The 18,249-nt window shown below is 39.5% G+C and overlaps 1 protein-coding gene across 4 annotated transcripts in view; it reads right to left on the bottom strand.

The window, feature by feature from the left end:
* Positions 1 to 18,249, bottom strand: part of LOC117394182 (sodium/potassium-transporting ATPase subunit beta-1-interacting protein 3-like) — a 137,727-nt gene that overhangs the window by 32,128 nt on the left and 87,350 nt on the right. For all 4 annotated transcript variants that reach the window (XM_059018185.1, XM_059018170.1, XM_059018177.1 and 1 more), the window contains exon 4: positions 10,628 to 10,825. In XM_059018185.1, coding sequence (XP_058874168.1) covers positions 10,628 to 10,825 — 198 coding nt within the window. The remainder of the gene's footprint in view (positions 1 to 10,627; positions 10,826 to 18,249) is intronic.

Below are 18,249 nucleotides of genomic sequence, written 5' to 3'. Positions count from 1 at the left end.
TCCACCAAAACTCAGTGAACAGGTGAGGAGGGCATTAGTCAGAGGAGGCAACCAAGAGGCCAATGGTAACTCTGAAGGAGCTGGAGAGATCCACAGCTGCGATGGGAGAAACCGTCCATGTGACAACTATAACCCAGACGCTCCATAAAGATGGGCATTATGGAAGAGTGGCGAGAAAAAGCCATTGCTGAAAAAAACCCATATCAAATCCCATTTGGATTTTGCCAAAAGGCATGTGGGAGACACAGCAAACATGTGGAAAAAGGTTCTCTGGTCTGATGAGACCAAAATTGAACTTTTTGGCCTTAGCGCAAAACGCTATGTGTGGCGCAAAGCCAACACTGCTCATCACCCTGAGAACACCATCCCCACGGTGAAGCATGGTGGTGGCAGCATCATGTTATGGGGATGCTTTTCATCGGCAGGGACTGGGAAACTGGTCAGGCAAGATGGATGGAGCCAAATACAGGGAAATTCTAGAGGAAAACCTGTTTCAGTCTGCAAGAGACCTGGGACTGGGGCGGAGGTTCACCTTCCAGCAGGACAATGACCCTAAACACACAGCCAAAGCTACACTGGAGTGGTTTAAAAACAAGAACCTGAATGTCTTAGAATGGCCCAGTCAAAGCCCAGACCTTAATTCGATTGAGAATCTGTGGCAAGACTTGAGAATTGCTGTTCACCAACGGTCCCCATCCAACTTGACAGAGCTTGAGCAATTTTGCCAAGAAGAATCATCAATCATCAAAGATCTTCTATATACACAAGATGGTCAACTCCGCTGATTTAACATTGGAACTTCCGTCCGTGCCTAAGCGGTGCATCATGGGAATCCAAAGAGTTCCGGTAGCAATTTTTCTCCTATCTATATAATGTAAAATCTTCCTCATTTCCTATTCCAAGCCTTCTCTTTTTAAAACAATTGCATTTTGAAACACGATTCACCTAGATTTATTTAGAGACACCCCTCCTTAAAACATACGTGTTATTATTTCTAGGATCGATGTATTCACTTGGCCTGACAAGAGCTCTTTATCACCGAAGTGCTGTCAGAAATTGCCACTGTCATGCAGAGCAGTCAAGACTTTGGATCGCTGAGGCACTGAGGGTGCTGAAGCACCGTGCCTCTGATGTCCTGAGGGTGCTGAAGGGGCACCTAATGCCTGAGTACTAAAGTGCTGGGGTGCCGAAGCACAGAGGAAGGAGGAAGAACACGCTGTCTAATGTTATTTTATTTATTTAGCAGTAGAAGAAAAAAGAAGAAAAAAACACATACACGCACACACAACAGCCGAGCTGTAGGGGCAGAGCAGTCACCACGCCAGGCGGATAGACTGAAGATAGTTTTTTATTTAGTTTTTTTTTAGCCTAAGCAGGCCGAGACAAGCAGTGGAGTTGACTTAACAATAGGACGTGACTGAGCCGGGCCCTGGTGGAGGAATCGTGTGTCTTTTTTTTAGTTGCAAATAGCAGGAGAAAATAACATATAACAGCAGATGCTGCGGGTTAGAAAGCAGCCTGCAGCATAAGCGATGCAGACTGGTGAAAAAGAGAAAGATTGACAAAGCGCAGTTGCACAGCAATTATAGCTCAGTTCACAGAAGCTGAGTTAATGATTCCAGGGAAGTGGCAAGCCGACTTCCAGCAATATTTTTCAAAAATAAAGCAGGGGAATTCCAGTAAAACTCGACTGAGAGCTCTTTCATACAGACTCAATCACAGCAACTGGACAGGTTAGTACCTTACCTTACTGCGGTGAGAAGCAAAAGAGGAAGTGAGCTCCGTGGAGTGACTATTTGTTCCTTCGGAAGACGGGACCGAGGACGTCACTCCGCGGAGGGGCCTGTCGGCAGCTCTGATATAAAATGCTCAGTGAATACCTGACATGTGGCAGGCATATCCCAAAAGTATTGTTGGTGGTCGTCTTCGAATTGAAAGGGAACATGAGGTTTACGTGTGCCTTTTTGTAGCTCAACAAGCAAACGAAAACTGAAATTTAACTTTAAACACTTTAAATAAAACAAATGTGGAAATGGCATTGTAGTGTGAAAGGGAAAACTTATCGTTTTGGTTCTCGTTTATTACATTCCACATAACAGAAAGTCCCAACAGGAGGCTGTGTGGTCCAGTAGTTAAAGAAAAGGGCTTGTAACCAGGAGGTCCCCGGTTCAAATCTCACCTCAGCCACTGACTCATTGTGTAACCCTGAGCAAGTCACTTAACCTCCTTGTGCTCCATCTTTCGGGTAGTTGTAAGTGACTCTGCAGCTGATGCACAGTTCACACACCCTAGTCACTGTAAGTTGCCTTGGATAAAGGCGTCTGCTAAAAATATATATATATATATATACACAGTCTATATAAAAATCACTACACAACCTTTTTAGGAAGTTGGGTACTGTTTAAGCGAGGCATTTCAGAATGACGTGCTTGACGTGCATTTTTGTCCGAGATGGCTTTCCAGAGATCAATATGTGTGCATGCATAATCACTATGCATAATCTGGTTTGTTTACTTGTTTACTTTTTGCTGTCTAAAACTTTTAAATAGAGGCTCAAGAGCTGCTGTGTTGATTCTGGGTTTATATATATTAATCTCACATATCACACAGAGCTTTTTCATTTGACATTTTTTTAAACTGTCGTGCATATTCTGGTGAGACGGTATATGAACATTTGATTTTTGTATCTGAATACATGTAAAAAAATATTCATTTGAATATTCGGATATATGTCCCAGCACTAATATATTGTAGCTTCCAGGTGGGAAGGCAGCAGCAGGGCTGGTAGGTGATGTAATCACACTCTGGGACATGACCCCGATATACGTCGGCTCTTTTGTACAGCGGTATCAGCACTATGCTTTAGTGTGAGAGGCCCCGGGTTCACGCTCGCCCTCCACCTGCGTGTGGATTGCCTCGCCCTGTGTGATGCGCTAGCCTGTGTTAACTGAGATCGCTACAATATATATATATATATATATATATATATATATATATATATATATAAACTACCAAAAGTTCTTTTTTAAATAAGATCAATATTTCTTCCCTGAAGTACTAAGAAAATTAAGTCCAAAAAAATGATTCCCTTAAGAAATATGATCTTATTGTAAGAAACTATTTCTTGTAGTAAGAAATGATTACTGCAATTGTTAAGAGTTTCTCACACCAAGAGAAATCAAGATTTTTTTTCTTGTGCAGCTGGCATTTTCTCTCATGGAAAGAAAATGATTCTCCTTTTAGGAATTTCAAGAAATCACTTTTGGTAGTGTATATATATATTAGTGCTGGGACGAACAAAGGATTTTCATGTTCGGATATTCGCTCATAATTTAATTCGTTGGGATATTCGTTTGTTTTTCAAAAAGTAATAAAAACTATTATATTGTACTGAATGCAGGCAGAGACAGCATAGCAGCAGGGGCAGGGGGCATGGCCGTGACCCCTGTGTGTGCGCCTTTATTTTTACAGCAAGACTAACATGTTAAAATAGAAAAATATATCCATAGCGGACCTCTGGGATGAGGGCTCCTTCCCCACTGAGTTGCTCTCTCAGTTTGCCTGGCTTTGTTGGGTCCTCTTTGCACCTCTTACTCCTGCATCTCTTACAGATCTTGTCCTTTGAATGAAAACCATCTCCTGTTTGTTGGATCGTATTCCCTCTGCTCTTTTTCAGTCCTGTTTTGTGAGGCTTTGCCCCTTGGTGTTAAATATCATAAATGATTCCCTGAGTTCTGCAGCAGTCATGCCAGCGCCTAAAAAAACACACATGGCCTTGGATAATTTTAATAATTTCTGGTCTATTTCAAATCTGCCCTTTCTTGCTACACTACTAGAATGAGCTGTCACTCTGCAATTAAATTGTCACCTCACTGCTAACAAACTTTATTGTAATAAGACAGAGGTTATGCTGTTAGGTACTTCCCATCAACTACGTAAAACCAATGCTGTAAATTTGTCGGTTGATGGTACCATGCTTGAGTTCAGATCTAAAATAAAAAATATGGATGTGATTTTTGATCCTGGCTTAACCTTTGAACCGCATGTGTTGAATACTGTCAAGGTTTCATTTTTTCACCTCAGAAATATAGCTAGGCTTATGACCTATGCTCTTTGTATCTGCGGCTGAAAAATTGGTTCATGCGTTTGTTTTCTCTGGGATTGATTAATGTAACTCCCTGCTCACTGGTGTCTCTAATAGCATTCTCAACAAATTGCAATATGTTCAAAATTCTGTGGCTAGAATTTTGTCTAGGTCACGCTCTAGGGATCACATTACACCTGTATTGGAGGCCTTGCATTGGCTGCCTGTTAGGTATCAAGTGGATTTTAAAATCCTTCTCCTGACCTACAAGGCTCTCCATGGGCTGGCTCCGCTTTGTTTTCTCATATCTTTTAACCTTTTACACACCCACTCGCAACCTCCACTTCACCGATCTTAGACTGTTGTGTGTCCCTTCTGCTCGCCTGCACTCTATGGGCGACAGGGCCTTCTGTTGCTATGTCCCAAAACTGTGGAACTCTATTCCGTTAGAGATCAGGGATTCAGCAACTTTGAGTGTTTTCAAATCTAGCTTAAAAACTAACTTTTTTAGAAAGGCATTTTTATGATTCCATTTCCTTGTTTCTGTTTTTGCTTCTATGTGTTATTGTTTTTGTTGAATTTATCTTTGTTTTGTAAAGCGCTCCGAGACGATTGCTTTTAAGGGCACTATATAAAATAAAGTTTATTATTATTATTATAAGGAGAGGAGCCTGAGCTCTCTATTGAGGTGCAGCCTAGTTCTGGGGTTACCTCGGAAGCTAGTGTGCCCCCACTGTCGGCACTGATGGGACTGGTCCGTGTTCTGACATGCCGGTCCGTGTTCTGGATGCAGGCTGTAGCTCCCCACCCGCAGCCTTTCCCAGCTTTCCCGGACTTTATGGAGGAGGTGCGCTCCTCTTGGGATCGTCCGTCCTCGGTGCCAAGCGTGTTCAAGCAAGCCTCACTGCTTGCTTCCTTGGAAGGCGCGGGTAACCTGGGCCTGGCAGGGCTTCCCCCAGTAGATTCCACCATTGCAGCCTTTGTCAAGTCTCCACCAGTACGGGGGTTACCCAAGGACCCTGTGTACCCGAACCCGCAGGCAGGGTTACTGAGACACACCTCAAGCGGGCACATGCAGTGGAGGCGCAGGTGACCCACCTGGCAAACACGGCAGGTATACTGACTGTTTGCTACGCCGCATACTTTCTCCAGGTTCTGTCGCCTTAACGTGATAGATCCTACCTTGCCTTCATTCAGCACGAGGGTCCTTTAGGTTGCACGCTTGCACCGCTAACCTTTGGTTATGTGGTTCTGATACGTCCCTCATATGCTGCCATTCCTTCTCCCTCGCAACGGCTCTGGTATACTTTCCCATAAGTAATGTCTTGGTGGTCGTCTTCGAATTGAAAGGGAGCGTTAAGTTACTTACCATAATCCTGGTTCCTTAAAAGAGAAGACGACCACCAACCAGCAAGGTCGCATCGTTTGCCCTCACGGATTTGATGCAGAAAGAGAACATGGCTTCTGTGGGCTGACTGTTTAATCCCTCGGTAGGCAGGATCGAGGATGTCACCCCAGGAAGGGGCTATCAGCAGCTCTGATATAAAGAGCTCAGTGAATACCTACCAATAGGAGGCATATCCCATAAGTAATGTCTTGGTGTTCGTCTTCTCTTTCAGGGAACCAAGGTTACGGTAAATAACCTAACGTTTAGTTTATTCCCCAAATAAACAGTACATAAAGTTAACAACACATTTTATTTATTTATTTATTTATTTTCATTCCTTGCTATTGCCGTTTCTTCACAGTAAACAGTGGCCATCGACACATTTTCATAAAGTAATAACATGAGGTTTACTTGTGCCTTTTTGTAGCTGAACAAGCAAAAGAAAACTAAAATTTAACTTTAAACACTTCAAATAAAACAAACGTGGAAATGGCGTTGTAAAGTGAAGGGGAAAAAAACTCACTGTTTTGGTTCTCGTTTACTACATTCCACATAACAGAAAGTCGCAACAAAATACATATATATAACAAATCACTGCACAACATTTTCAGGAAGTTGGGTACTGTTTAAGCAAGGCATTTCAGAATGACGTGCTTGCCTTTTTTCTGTCCCATGAGATTCTGGCTCGCTCAAAAGCAGCACAACACATTTTTGTCCCAGATGGCTTTCCATAGAGATCACTAGGAGTGTGCGCGAATAATCTGGTTTGTTTACTTTTTGCTGTCTAAAACTTTTAAATAGAGGTTCAAGAGCTGCTGTGTTGATTCTGTGTTTTATATATATATATATATATATATATATATATATATATATATTAATCTCACATATCTCATGGAGCTCTTTTTCATTTGCCATTTTTTAAAATTCTGGTGAGACTGTAAACAAGTGCAAGGTATTTTTGTCATTTGTAGCGAATATGAACACATGATTTTTATATCCAAATACATGTCAAAAAATATTGGTTCGAATATTCAGATATTTGTCCCAGCACTGATATATAGAGAAAAAGTAATTGTGACATATATGTCTACACAGTCAGACAGACTGGCAGTTAATAATATCACATTCTGATAGTCTCAATAACTAAACTGCTAAACAATGTAGTAAACAAGTTGTGTCACAATTGAATAAACAGTTCTCTGCAGTATATGTTCAGTTCTAACATGCGTACAAACGGGTCCAGGGCAATTAACCACCACTCTGGAAACTACATATTCATTTGCTGGGAGTTTTTGCAAATTTTACTAAATGCCCTGACAAATGCTGCTGAGCCGACTGTGCCTAGACTATTATTAGATTAATGTAAAATGTCTTTCTGATGATTAATTATTAATCATCTCAAAATATGACATGTACAATTACTCTCTGGACACCAACCTCTCTCTCTCTGCCTGTATTTTCTGTCATTCTAGAAATAAATCTGCATTATTTTCCATTATGAAGTGTGATAATAAAGTTACAGACAATAGACTGCTGGAATGGTAATCAAAACTAATCTTGCGATAGCCTGCATTTTGTTCTCAATAAATGTGATGATGTATTAGAATTTTTTTTTCACATCTCAACTCTGACAAAAATTAACTGACATCTTTGGTATTATTTATTCATCATTGTTCATGTCATAAAACTACCCTGGTAGAAGCTAGTTACAGTGTACTTAGGAGCCCTTATTGTTTTGCAGCATTAACAGTTTTTGTAATGTGTAATGTGTGCACCAATAAAGCTATGACGGAAACAGAAATACATTATTAACATGCGGAACCAGTAAGCATTTTTAAATTCCAATAGTGCTGATGAATTTCCATTATATCATTAGAACATGGACTGGTACTGCTTGAATTGACATAGCTCAGTAAGAGTGCTCCTGCTGCCACCCCCACTCCAAATCACTGGGACAGACCCCCTCCAGATTATGTTTCCTGTGTAAATGCATTATTGTATTTTTTATAAACTTATAAAACAGTAATACCATCTTAACAGAAACTTATTTGGGAAAAATAAATCAAGAGTTATGGTTTTTGCACAAAAGTGTATATGTAAATTAATGACTTTCCATACCAACAGAAATGCAAGGATTGTTCTCGGATCAAGCAGAGCAAGCAAGACCATAAATGAAAGTTTCAAGCAAGAACTGTAATGATACTGAGGATAAGAAAGGATTTCATGCATGCCTTGCACAACAAATGCACAGATCATGTTTCGGATAATACAAAGGATGCCTGGATCACGCAAGGAAAAATTAACTGACTGCAAGGATTATACAAGCTTTATTCTAGTTATGCAGTACATCTTTCCTTGTCCCTTGTATAGTTTTTGCTTTAAACTTGCTCTTTATGGTCCTGCGTGCCTTATCCTAGATTAGACATTGTCTTTTTTGTTTTGTTTTGCGTTATATGTTTCAACACAATATATTGGGGCTAAAACCATCTATGATATTTTTTAACTTTAATGGGATTTGTAGACAAATATTGATATGATTTGGAAAGTCGATTTCCAAGGCGAAAATCTAATCTGAAATTTCCACACACCCTGAGTAATTTATCACACATTTTGTAATTGAAATCTTTACTAGTTGCTACATTTATTAACAGCCTTTAACTCTAAATAATGAAATGTATACAGGGACCCTTGGTAGTTGCTGGTTTGTTTCTATAATGTTGTCATTCTTTATAATACCTAGTGAAAAAAAGAGAGCACCATTGTCCCTGTACTGTAATAACTATCAAAAGCTTAAGCACCAGACTGTTCCAGCAGAAGCCTAGACACTAGAAATGCTTCTATAAATTATTTACAGAGCTCCTCAGCACTCTTGATTGTAAATGTTATTCTGCCACAGCTGATTTGTAATTAAATATGTCTTTCCTTTGATGAGATAATATTCAGGCTCTCTGAACGCCATTTTTCATTTAATAATTAATGCCATGCAGATTCTTTGAAATTAGCAATGCTGAAATAATTTATGAAGAGGACGATTGCTGGATTTCAGGGGAGGGCACAAATAAAGCACCTATGATGGAATAGATTTAAACGTCAAGTAAAATTGATACGTAAATAGAGATCTGTATCATTGATATGGTCAGTGGTGAAAACAATGTTTTTATTTTACACGTTTTCACTGATACGATCAGTCTTTTAGGACTGATAGTATTGTAACCTTCTCTAGGTTCTGGGTTTATCAACCCTAAGTGTAAAATGCACTTTGCACATCTCTGAAAGTAGATTCTGCAAATACTTTGTGGATCTGTTTTTGATTATGCATGCCTGTGAAGGTTTTCTGTCTTGCTCAGATTGAGTCTCCCGATTCAGGCCTGACCAGCCCCATTTCTTTATATTTACCTTTTTATACATCCGACCAAAAATATTAGGAAAATATAAAAAATTCTGTTATGTTGTATCTACGTTTCTGGCTTGACCTGCAGTTCCATATCTTACCTAAACAGTTAACTGTCTAAGCAACTGTTTCACCTTGCTTGACCTCATTCAAGAAAGAGGTTGAAAATCCTAAATATACCCACAGGGACCTGAATATGGAAATTAAACACCATCGTCCTGAGAAATGTGTTGACAATCACACTACATAGGTGAAAAAGAATATCCCTTTTTCAAATATGGAAACACATTTTTAATATTTCTTTGCACATTCTCAGCAATAACTTACACTATTCATACCTATTGAAGTTTTTATGCTACCGGTATTTCGGTATTTTTATGTTAGAGCATCACCTATCTTATTGTCCTAATTATACTTACAGGAGAACTGACAAGAAATAGTCTTAGTCACATACTGAAGAATAGTCATTATTATTACAATTTATAATAATGATAATAGACACACACAATAACTTCTGCTAAAGAATGTCCTTACCAAGTTTCAACACAATAATCAGTTCTCTGCAAGAGATTGCAAGATGGTTTAGGGGATGGGGGCTGGGGATGCAGAACAAATTCAAAACAAACTAAAAACTGTAATCAATGCCCAAGATAACTACACATTATTCTAGTTTCTGATTAAAGTTATTCTACTTCCTCCTTTAGTTATCCCTTTGAGATTCCCAAGCTAGGGTACAACAGGTGTTTTTTTTTCTCTTTGGACTGTGAATTTATTTTCAGCATTGTGCCTGTAAACCCAGCAACCATGCAAAACAATAAATAAATCAGTTGCCCTAGAGCTTACCTTCGGCTTTGAATTTTCAACTACTGTATGTATAGATTTTTTGTCTTTTTTAATTTCATTACTTTGTAAAGAGCTATTTCTGTTTTTGTCATTTTAAAATACAACGATGGAGCGCAAGGTCTCCAGTGAAAACAAGGTAAGTGGTTTGTCTTCAACCCTTCAACCATTTTAACACTTTAATGTCTGAGGTCTGTTCCTGCTAACACGCTCATTTGAAAACCAGGCACAAACATGTCTGTTACGTCTGTTATTGTAGTTTACCCTTTTATTATGTTCGCAATGATTTTGAGTAATTCTGAATTCCTTTGCTTAAAACTGTATAATTTCACTCCATTATTCTGTCTAACTGAACACCACCTTGCCTTCAGGTCTCCATTTTGATGTGTATTAATGTGTCCTAATTTTATACACACGCATTGTTTTAACATAATGGAAATAACACCACCATCTGATTTGATGGATGCGGGTCATAAACATAAACACGTTAATTGTCAAACTCACAGTTCACCAGATGGAGCCATAATGCCAGATGCTGCTGTCTATAGTGAGAGCAAAGGGAAGTGCAGGAGGTATCGCAAAAAGAGGGAACACATACTGGAGGGAACAGACCCATACAGCCTGTCTACATTTATCACATGATCTTGAATTATGAGCTCTGTGTAAGCCTGTCTAAACACCACTACTTCCAGTGGACATAAAGCTAATCTTATTTTCTAAAGTAAAGGACAACTCATTTTTTGTTGCAGTCAAGATTAATTTAATTCCTACTTTTTTACCTGTCTCTGAAGAATTGGAACTGTTTTAGGAATGAGTTACACACATCTTAAAAATATCATAATTTGCCAGACCAACAGTGTACTAATCAGAACACTGTTACTCCAAAAACTGGTAGTAGTGCTCAAAGTGGGCAAGTCATACTTACAGCCAGTAGTATTTGATAGGAGCTGTGAATGACCTCCAGATATTGGAACCCCACGATGCAGCCAGTCACAGATATGTAAGAGTGGTCGTCAAGGCTACGAGTGGCTGGTGCCGGGACCTCCATCCTCACACAGCCTGGCCCGTGCTCCCGCCACCAGGAGCGGTGCATAGAGATGTTAAAGGTCATGAAATCAGTGTCCTGACATAGAAACAGAAAGAGAAAGACAGGGGAAGGTTAAGCAACACACAAACAAATACAGGGAGGTTATAACAAATCAAACACCCAAGAAGTGCTGTGTGTCCCTGTGAAAATGTCGTCAATGGATTAAAACAGCAGATTGCTCCAGGCAAATTAGTATTATCATTGTCAAGAAATTAAGTATTTACCCTTTTATACTGGATGAACCAGTGGGTGAAAGTGAACTTTTGTAGCATTTTTTTTATTTTTATGTTTGGTATCATTCTGAGTGGCTCTAGGTTTTGTTAGTTTTTTCTCTTAGTCTGCCTTTACCTAGTTTTTAACTGGCCTTAGCATTGTCTGGAGAGACTTTAAAGACTTACTCATTCCATTCAACCCATTTGACATTGATTATATAAATGTAGAGTAGGTGGTGCTGACAGCTGAAAGAGCACATTTGAAGTGATTTCAATAGAACAAGGAAGGCTGTTCAGACCTGGCACGTGGGATTATCCAGATTATCAAATTCAAAGCAAGGTAATGGCAAAACTTGAGAAACATTAAAAATAACAAAATATTGGAAAAACAGAACCCAAAAAAAATGCAAATAAACATTTAAAATTACATTTGAAGCTACTTACTCACAAAAAAGAACAATAACCTATGGTGGCATGTGACAGGGCAGAACCCTGCGTGCAAATAGTGTGGCAGGGCAGAGCCCTGCGTGCAAATAGTGTGGCAGGGCAGAGCCCTGCGTGCAAATAGTGTGGCAGGGCAGAGCCCTGCGTGCAAATAGTGTGGCAGGGCAGAGCCCTGTGTGCAAATAGTGTGGCAGGGCAGAGCCCTGCGTGCAAATAGTGTGGCAGGGCAGAACCCTGCGTGCAAATAATGTGGCAGGGCAGAACCCTGTGTGCAAATAGTGCCAACCACCACCACCGCCAACATACAAACAAAACATTATTTACAAGCAGGGCTCTGCCCTGCCAGAATATTTACATGCAGGATTCTACCCTGCCACATGGTAGTTTACTGTACCTGCAAAAAAGTGGACAAATGTTTTGACAAAATGTATTTTTTAATGGCTCAACAGGTTTGAATTCAAAGTGTTCTTGTGATTTTAATCTTTTGTGGGTAGTTTCTCTTTCCCTGGGAAATGTGAAATGTATTCTTGCAAGCTGTGTGCATGCAGACTTGTATGAGCTCATTTTAAACTGGGTGTGTGAGGTAGGAAATGTATAGATGGATAGTAAATATTGAAAAATAAAACTAAAAATATCAGTTGATCTAAATTAACCACATATTTTTTCAGAGCATTCTACATTATCATTGGACAAAATCTAAATCAGTTTAAAGTGTTACTTTAACAATGTAGCGATACAGAAAGATGGCACAAGGTTATACTTGTGGCTTATATTGGCCCGTAATTTGAACTAAACTTTCAGTTTATTCACACATGTAGGGTAATAATAATAATAACAACCAGTTTTAGGAAGTACAAATGGCCCAATGACTCTTTTAAACCCTAAGGGAATCAATAATGTGTTCTGCCTTGGTAGTGATGTACGCATGGAATGGGAATGGGAGGAATTCATTTTGCATTGTGTCTCTAGTGATGCCTTTTATTGTGTACTTTATTTCTTGTATACTTAGAAAATCATCACCATTCATGGGGGCCTCAGTCCATGTAATGGAATAAACTCCAGGGGTTTGACGGTTATGACCAGCAAACTATTAGCATTCACCCTACCTCCTGCCCTTGGGTACATGAATCATGGAGAACCATTCTTGAATTTACTGGGATATATTGTAAGGCATCTTATTAAGCAGTTCCAGCCTAGTGCTTACTTGATGACACTTGTGAAAGAACAGCTTTGACCAGAAACGACTGAAATATTCATTTTAAGCTGTTCTTAATTTGGTCATGAAGCGAATATGTCCCTTATTTTTATTGATGAACAGTACCAATGAATAAAAAAGAATACAATCATTCTGTATTATTTAACATTTAAAAGTGGTCTGGTGACTTAGCCAGCCTTACTATAGACACAGCCTTGCTTTTCAAAGGAGAAATACTCATGTGGGCATAACATTTTCCAGTTCATACAAAAGCACAGTTTTTAATAGCTCTTCATTTCAAATCAATTGGGAATTGCATTCATATTAATAGTCTTTTTTGAATCCATATTGTGCTCAAGTGCTAAATGGCACCCCTGTGATGTGATGACTTAGATTTAACTGAAGCTCGTTATTAAATCATCCATTTTATTCCCTTAACCTTGGAAAGGAGAATTGGCTAAATCTTTTTAGTGTTTATTGAACTATAACTGCTATAACATCTCTTCTTCTGCACATATTCTTCCTGTACTTAATGAATATAAGTTTATAAAAATATTTTTGATTAATAGAAAGTGTCTGAATTTACCACCTTCTGAATCCTTGTAAATTATCATTATTTTAAACTGATAAGGCAAGACATATATTAAGTACTGGAGTGGTAATTACAGTAGACAGCATTTAATACTCCCTTGATACTGTGTGGTTATAAAATCATTTTGTGATACACCACACTACATCAAAACCAGTGCTAAATAATATAAGGTATACAGTACATCCAACTGTACATGTCACAAGAACCCTGTGATCTACCCTGTGATACAATCTACCTAACCCTAACCCTGTGATACAGTCACAGCCGTATTACGTACCTTACATTTAGGTGGACTATATTTGTTATAATTAGTTAAACAATTGGATACATTTCTCTGGCTCGTAATACAATCATATTTTAATGTTGCAGCATTTTCTCGTTGTTGAATGAACTTAGAAATCTGCATGCTATTTTGATAAGTGGATTTTGTCGGTTGGTCTGTACAGTTGGTAGGTATAGTTGCACAAAGAGGAGGCACCTGTAGTCCTATTATCTTAAGCCCCTTTCACACTGGCCCTCCTGCCCGGGTCCCAGTCCCGCGTAGTGTGAAACCACGTACCTGGGTCATACTCGGCTTGAGCTTGGTCGAGCGAGTCAAAATGCATGATGGCCGTTCGTAATCGAACAAAGTAACAAACAGCCACGCCTGCGTGAAGGTTTCACTTCCGCGAGGAAAATTTCTGCTTATTCTGTTTAGCCACATTTTTGTTGATTGAAACTCACCATGAGCCAGATTACAGCAGGGATAAAACAAACATTTGCTCTAATCAGCATTTGGGCTGACAATTCAATCCAGAGAAGCTTGAATGGAAGCGCCTGTGACAAGCTGCTTCTGGGGAATTGTGTACGCGCATTTACTTGCTTCTCTCACCCAGGTCAACCCTGCTTCTTCAAAAAGCAGTGTGAAATCACGTAGCCAACCCGCATGACACCGGGTAGAGCATGCCAGTGTGAAAGGGGCTTTAGATAAGATGACTTTAGATAAGGAGGCTGCGTGGTCCAGTGGTTAAAGAAATGGGCTTGTAACCAGGAGGTCCCCGGTTCAAATCTCACCTCAGCTACTGACTCATTGTCAGTAGCTGAGGTTAATTCACTTAACCTCCTTGTGCTCCGTCTTTCAGGTGAGACGTAGTAGTAAGTGACTCTGCAGCTGATGCATAGTTCACACACCCTAGTCTCTGTAAGTTGCCTTGGATAAAGGCGTCTGCTAAATAAACAAATAATAACAATGACTGTAAATTCCTGTAGTTTATAAAGATGTAAACATTTCCTACTGATAAATTTGTATTATAAATAGTTCAATATGGAAACCTAACCCACATACTGTGTGTGTGTGTATATATATATATATATATATATATATACAGTGCCTTGCAAAAGTATTCAGACCCCTGACCAATTCTCTCATATTACTGAATTACAAATGGTACATTGAAATTTCATTCTGTTTGATATTTTATTTTAAAACACTGAAACTCAAAATCAATTATTGTAAGGTGACATTGGTTTTGTGTTAGGAAATATTTTTAAGAAAAATACAAAACTGAAATATCTTGCTTGCATAAGTATTCAACCCCCACACAATTTGGTAGAGCCACCTTTCGCTGCAATAACAGCTTTATGTCTTTTGGGCTAAGTATGTACCAGCTTTGCACACAGTGTCGGAGTGATTGTGGCCCATTCTTCTTGGCAGATTTGCTCCAGGTTGTTCAGGTTGGTTGGATGATGCTTGTGGACCGCAATTTTCAAATAGTGCCACAGATTCTCAATGGGATTGAGATCAGGACTTTGACTGGGCCACTGTAGGACATTCACCTTTTTGTTCTTGAGCCACTCCAATGTTGCTTTGGCCTTGTGCGTGGGATCATTGTCCTGATGAAAGGTGAATTTCCTCCCAAGTTTTTTAGTGGACTGAAGCAGGTTCTCTTGCAGTATTTCCCTGTATTTTGCTCCATCCATTCTTCCTTCAATTTTAACAAGATGCCCAGTCCCTGCTGATGAGAAGCATCCCCACAGCATGATGCTGCCACCACCATACTTCACTGTAGGGATGATGTGTCTTGAGGCATGGGCACTGTTAGGTTTGCGCCACACATAGCGCTTTGAGTTTTGGCCAAAAAGCTCTATCTTGGTCTCATCTGACCATAAAACCTTTTCCCACATCGCAGCTGGGTCACTATCATGCTTTCTGGCAAACTCCAGACGTGCTTTCAGGTGGTACTTTTTGAGTAACGGCTTCTTTCTTGCCACCCTCCCATACAGGCCAGTGTTTTGCAGAGCTCTTGATATGGTTGACTGGTGCACCATTACTCCACTCCCAGCCACTGAACTCTGTAGTTCCTTCAAAGTGATTGTTGGCCTCGCTGTGGCTTCTCTCACAACTCTCCTTCTTGTTTGAGCGCTGAGTTTTGAGGGACGGCCTTTTCTTGGCAGTGCCTGGGTGGTGTGATGCAGCTTCCACTTCCTGATTATTGATCCAACTGTGCTCACTGGGATATCCAAACACTTAGATATTATTTTGTACCCTTTCCCTAATCTATGGATTTGTATTACTTTACCTCTAACTTCTGTAGAATTCTCTTTGGTCTTCATTTTCCTTCAGATTCACAGCCTGACCAATGATCCTTCAACAGTGGGGTTTTTATCCAGAAAATGTGACAGCAACTTTAATGGTTCACAGGTGGAGGCCAATGGTAAGGTAATTGTGTCCTCGTTAGGGCAATTTCTTTCATCGGTGTAAACTGGGAGCTTCCACAGCACAGGGGTTGAATACTTATGCAAGCAATATATTTCAGTTTATCATTTTTCTTATTTTTGTTATATTTCATTTATGCAATACGGATCTCTGTTAATATGGGGCATAACACATTATTTTAAAATAAAATACAGTGCATGGTGGGATATTATCATATTAATTTCCATGGTTCGTTGTGCTGCTGGGAATTGTAACTGAACTATTCTAATGGTGTGTGGACACATTAAGCCTGACTAAACATGAAACAGTACTTCAGTGTGGACGCTTTGAGCTGTATTAATTAGAGAGGTTTCGAGGACGGTTCTCGAGATCGGTTATGCAGTGTTGACAGGGCCAGTGTTACAAGCAAACAGTGTGCTCTCCACATGTCTCCTTGCAGGTCAGCCTGAAGCAGTTGGCAGATGTCAGTGATTGTTTGTCTGTTGAGGCAAAGTTGGTGCATACATTGTGTGTCAGAAAAGACAGATGACTTCTAAATATTTGGGGATGTCTCCTCCTCCTCCTTCTCTCTGTCTGGCCATGTAGAAATCTAGTGTCCAGATTTCTTTCATTTCTCTTTTTTCTCTCTCTTTTCTTTGCCTACTTCCCTGGTAGTTTCAGCTGTATTTATAGTCGACCATCTAATTTGTGCACAGTTTAGACCTGGTCTTCACATGTCAATTGAAATGCAAATGCTAACACTGTTGATGGTTTGCTAAATCGCTACATTTGTATGTAAATGAGGACACTCCTCTAAAGTTCTGCCCATGTCCAGCGCTAACGGTAACTTGACGGGTGGACACTAAAACACAGTTGCTAAATCACATATGTGGGCAAAGTCTATTTGCCCACACGTGCACCTGATTTTGGTGCGCTAACTGTCCGCAAAATTGTTTTGCGATTGCCTTCGGGGTTTGCGAACTTTGCTAAATAGAGCCCTATGTGAGTAAAATATATTTTGGGTGAGTAAAGTGCAACATTACATTGAAGTCATGAGTAGGCCTACTTTATATATTCTGTACATTTTATTATGAAAAAATCCAACAATGTCTTTTTCGCAGCCATTTATTCCTGCCTTAATAATATGATAGTCCAGGAAGTTGCTACTCTCGATGTACTTGGCTACTGTGCTCACTGAGTCACCTCTCACTGTTACTAGGCTGTTGCGGTTTTTACAGTTTTCTGTAAATGTCTCATGTGCTCTCCCTTTCCATGTCGACTAACTCGCCCCCTAAAAATTAAAAAAACTAAACATTTACAAAAATATATTTTTAAACTGTACCGATACTGTACCAATGCAAATAAATAGATGATAATATTGTATTCCTTATTGATCACCTTGCTATAGCAATGTAAAGCACCGAGACTCTCTCCAAACAAAGAATATTGTATTCATTATATAGATTTACTTTCCATAAATTCATAAATTTGTAGGTTAGGTTGAGGGGGACAAAGACAGTGCAGAGGATCAAGAGTGCAGTCCCTTATTCACCAATCACAAACACCCAATGAAAGTGAGTGGATTCAACTGTATGTTTATTTGTTTATTTCATTGAAAACTCTGACTTATTGGTCACTGTGACAGGCTGGCTTGGTGGTGACATCCCCAGACCAGGAAGTTGACACACAAACACAGGTACTGTAGGTTGAAGCGCTGATCCACGTATTTATTAGATTACAAAAATAAAACAAAAAGGCAGACAAAAAAAACACTGCTCACAGAGCAAAATAAAGGTGTATACAAAAACACAAAACTAAAAACTAATACCTCCACCACAACAAGTATTGTGCTGGTCCTTCCAGCATGAGAAGCAATTGCTATTCTTTTTTAAATTAAAATTTTCTCTTTCTCTCGCTAACAATACATTTAAATCATACCAATACATCCCCACAAACTATGAATTAGATAACCCCAAAATAATAACAATAACCCATTCTTTTTATTATTATTATTTATTTCTTAGCAGACACCCTTATCCAGGGCGACTTACAATTGTTACAAGATATCACATTATTTCACATATCACATTATTTTTTACATACAATTACCCATTTATACAGTTGGGTTTTTACTGGCGCAATGTAGTTAAAGTACCTTGCTCAAGGGTCCAGCAGCAGTGTCCCCCACCTGCGATCAAACCCACGACCCTCCGGTCAAGAGTCCAGAGCCCTAACCACTACTCCACACTGCTGCCCATGTTTTTTAAATCATAAACATACAACAATACATTTATCAGAAGACCTTTAACCTGCCCCCTATGCCATAGCCGTGTTCTACGATCC

The sequence above is a fragment of the Acipenser ruthenus genome, chromosome 3 (assembly GCF_902713425.1).
Source record: "Acipenser ruthenus chromosome 3, fAciRut3.2 maternal haplotype, whole genome shotgun sequence".
NCBI lineage: Eukaryota > Metazoa > Chordata > Actinopteri > Acipenseriformes > Acipenseridae > Acipenser > Acipenser ruthenus.
This window is presented reverse-complemented; position numbering and strand designations above follow the sequence as displayed.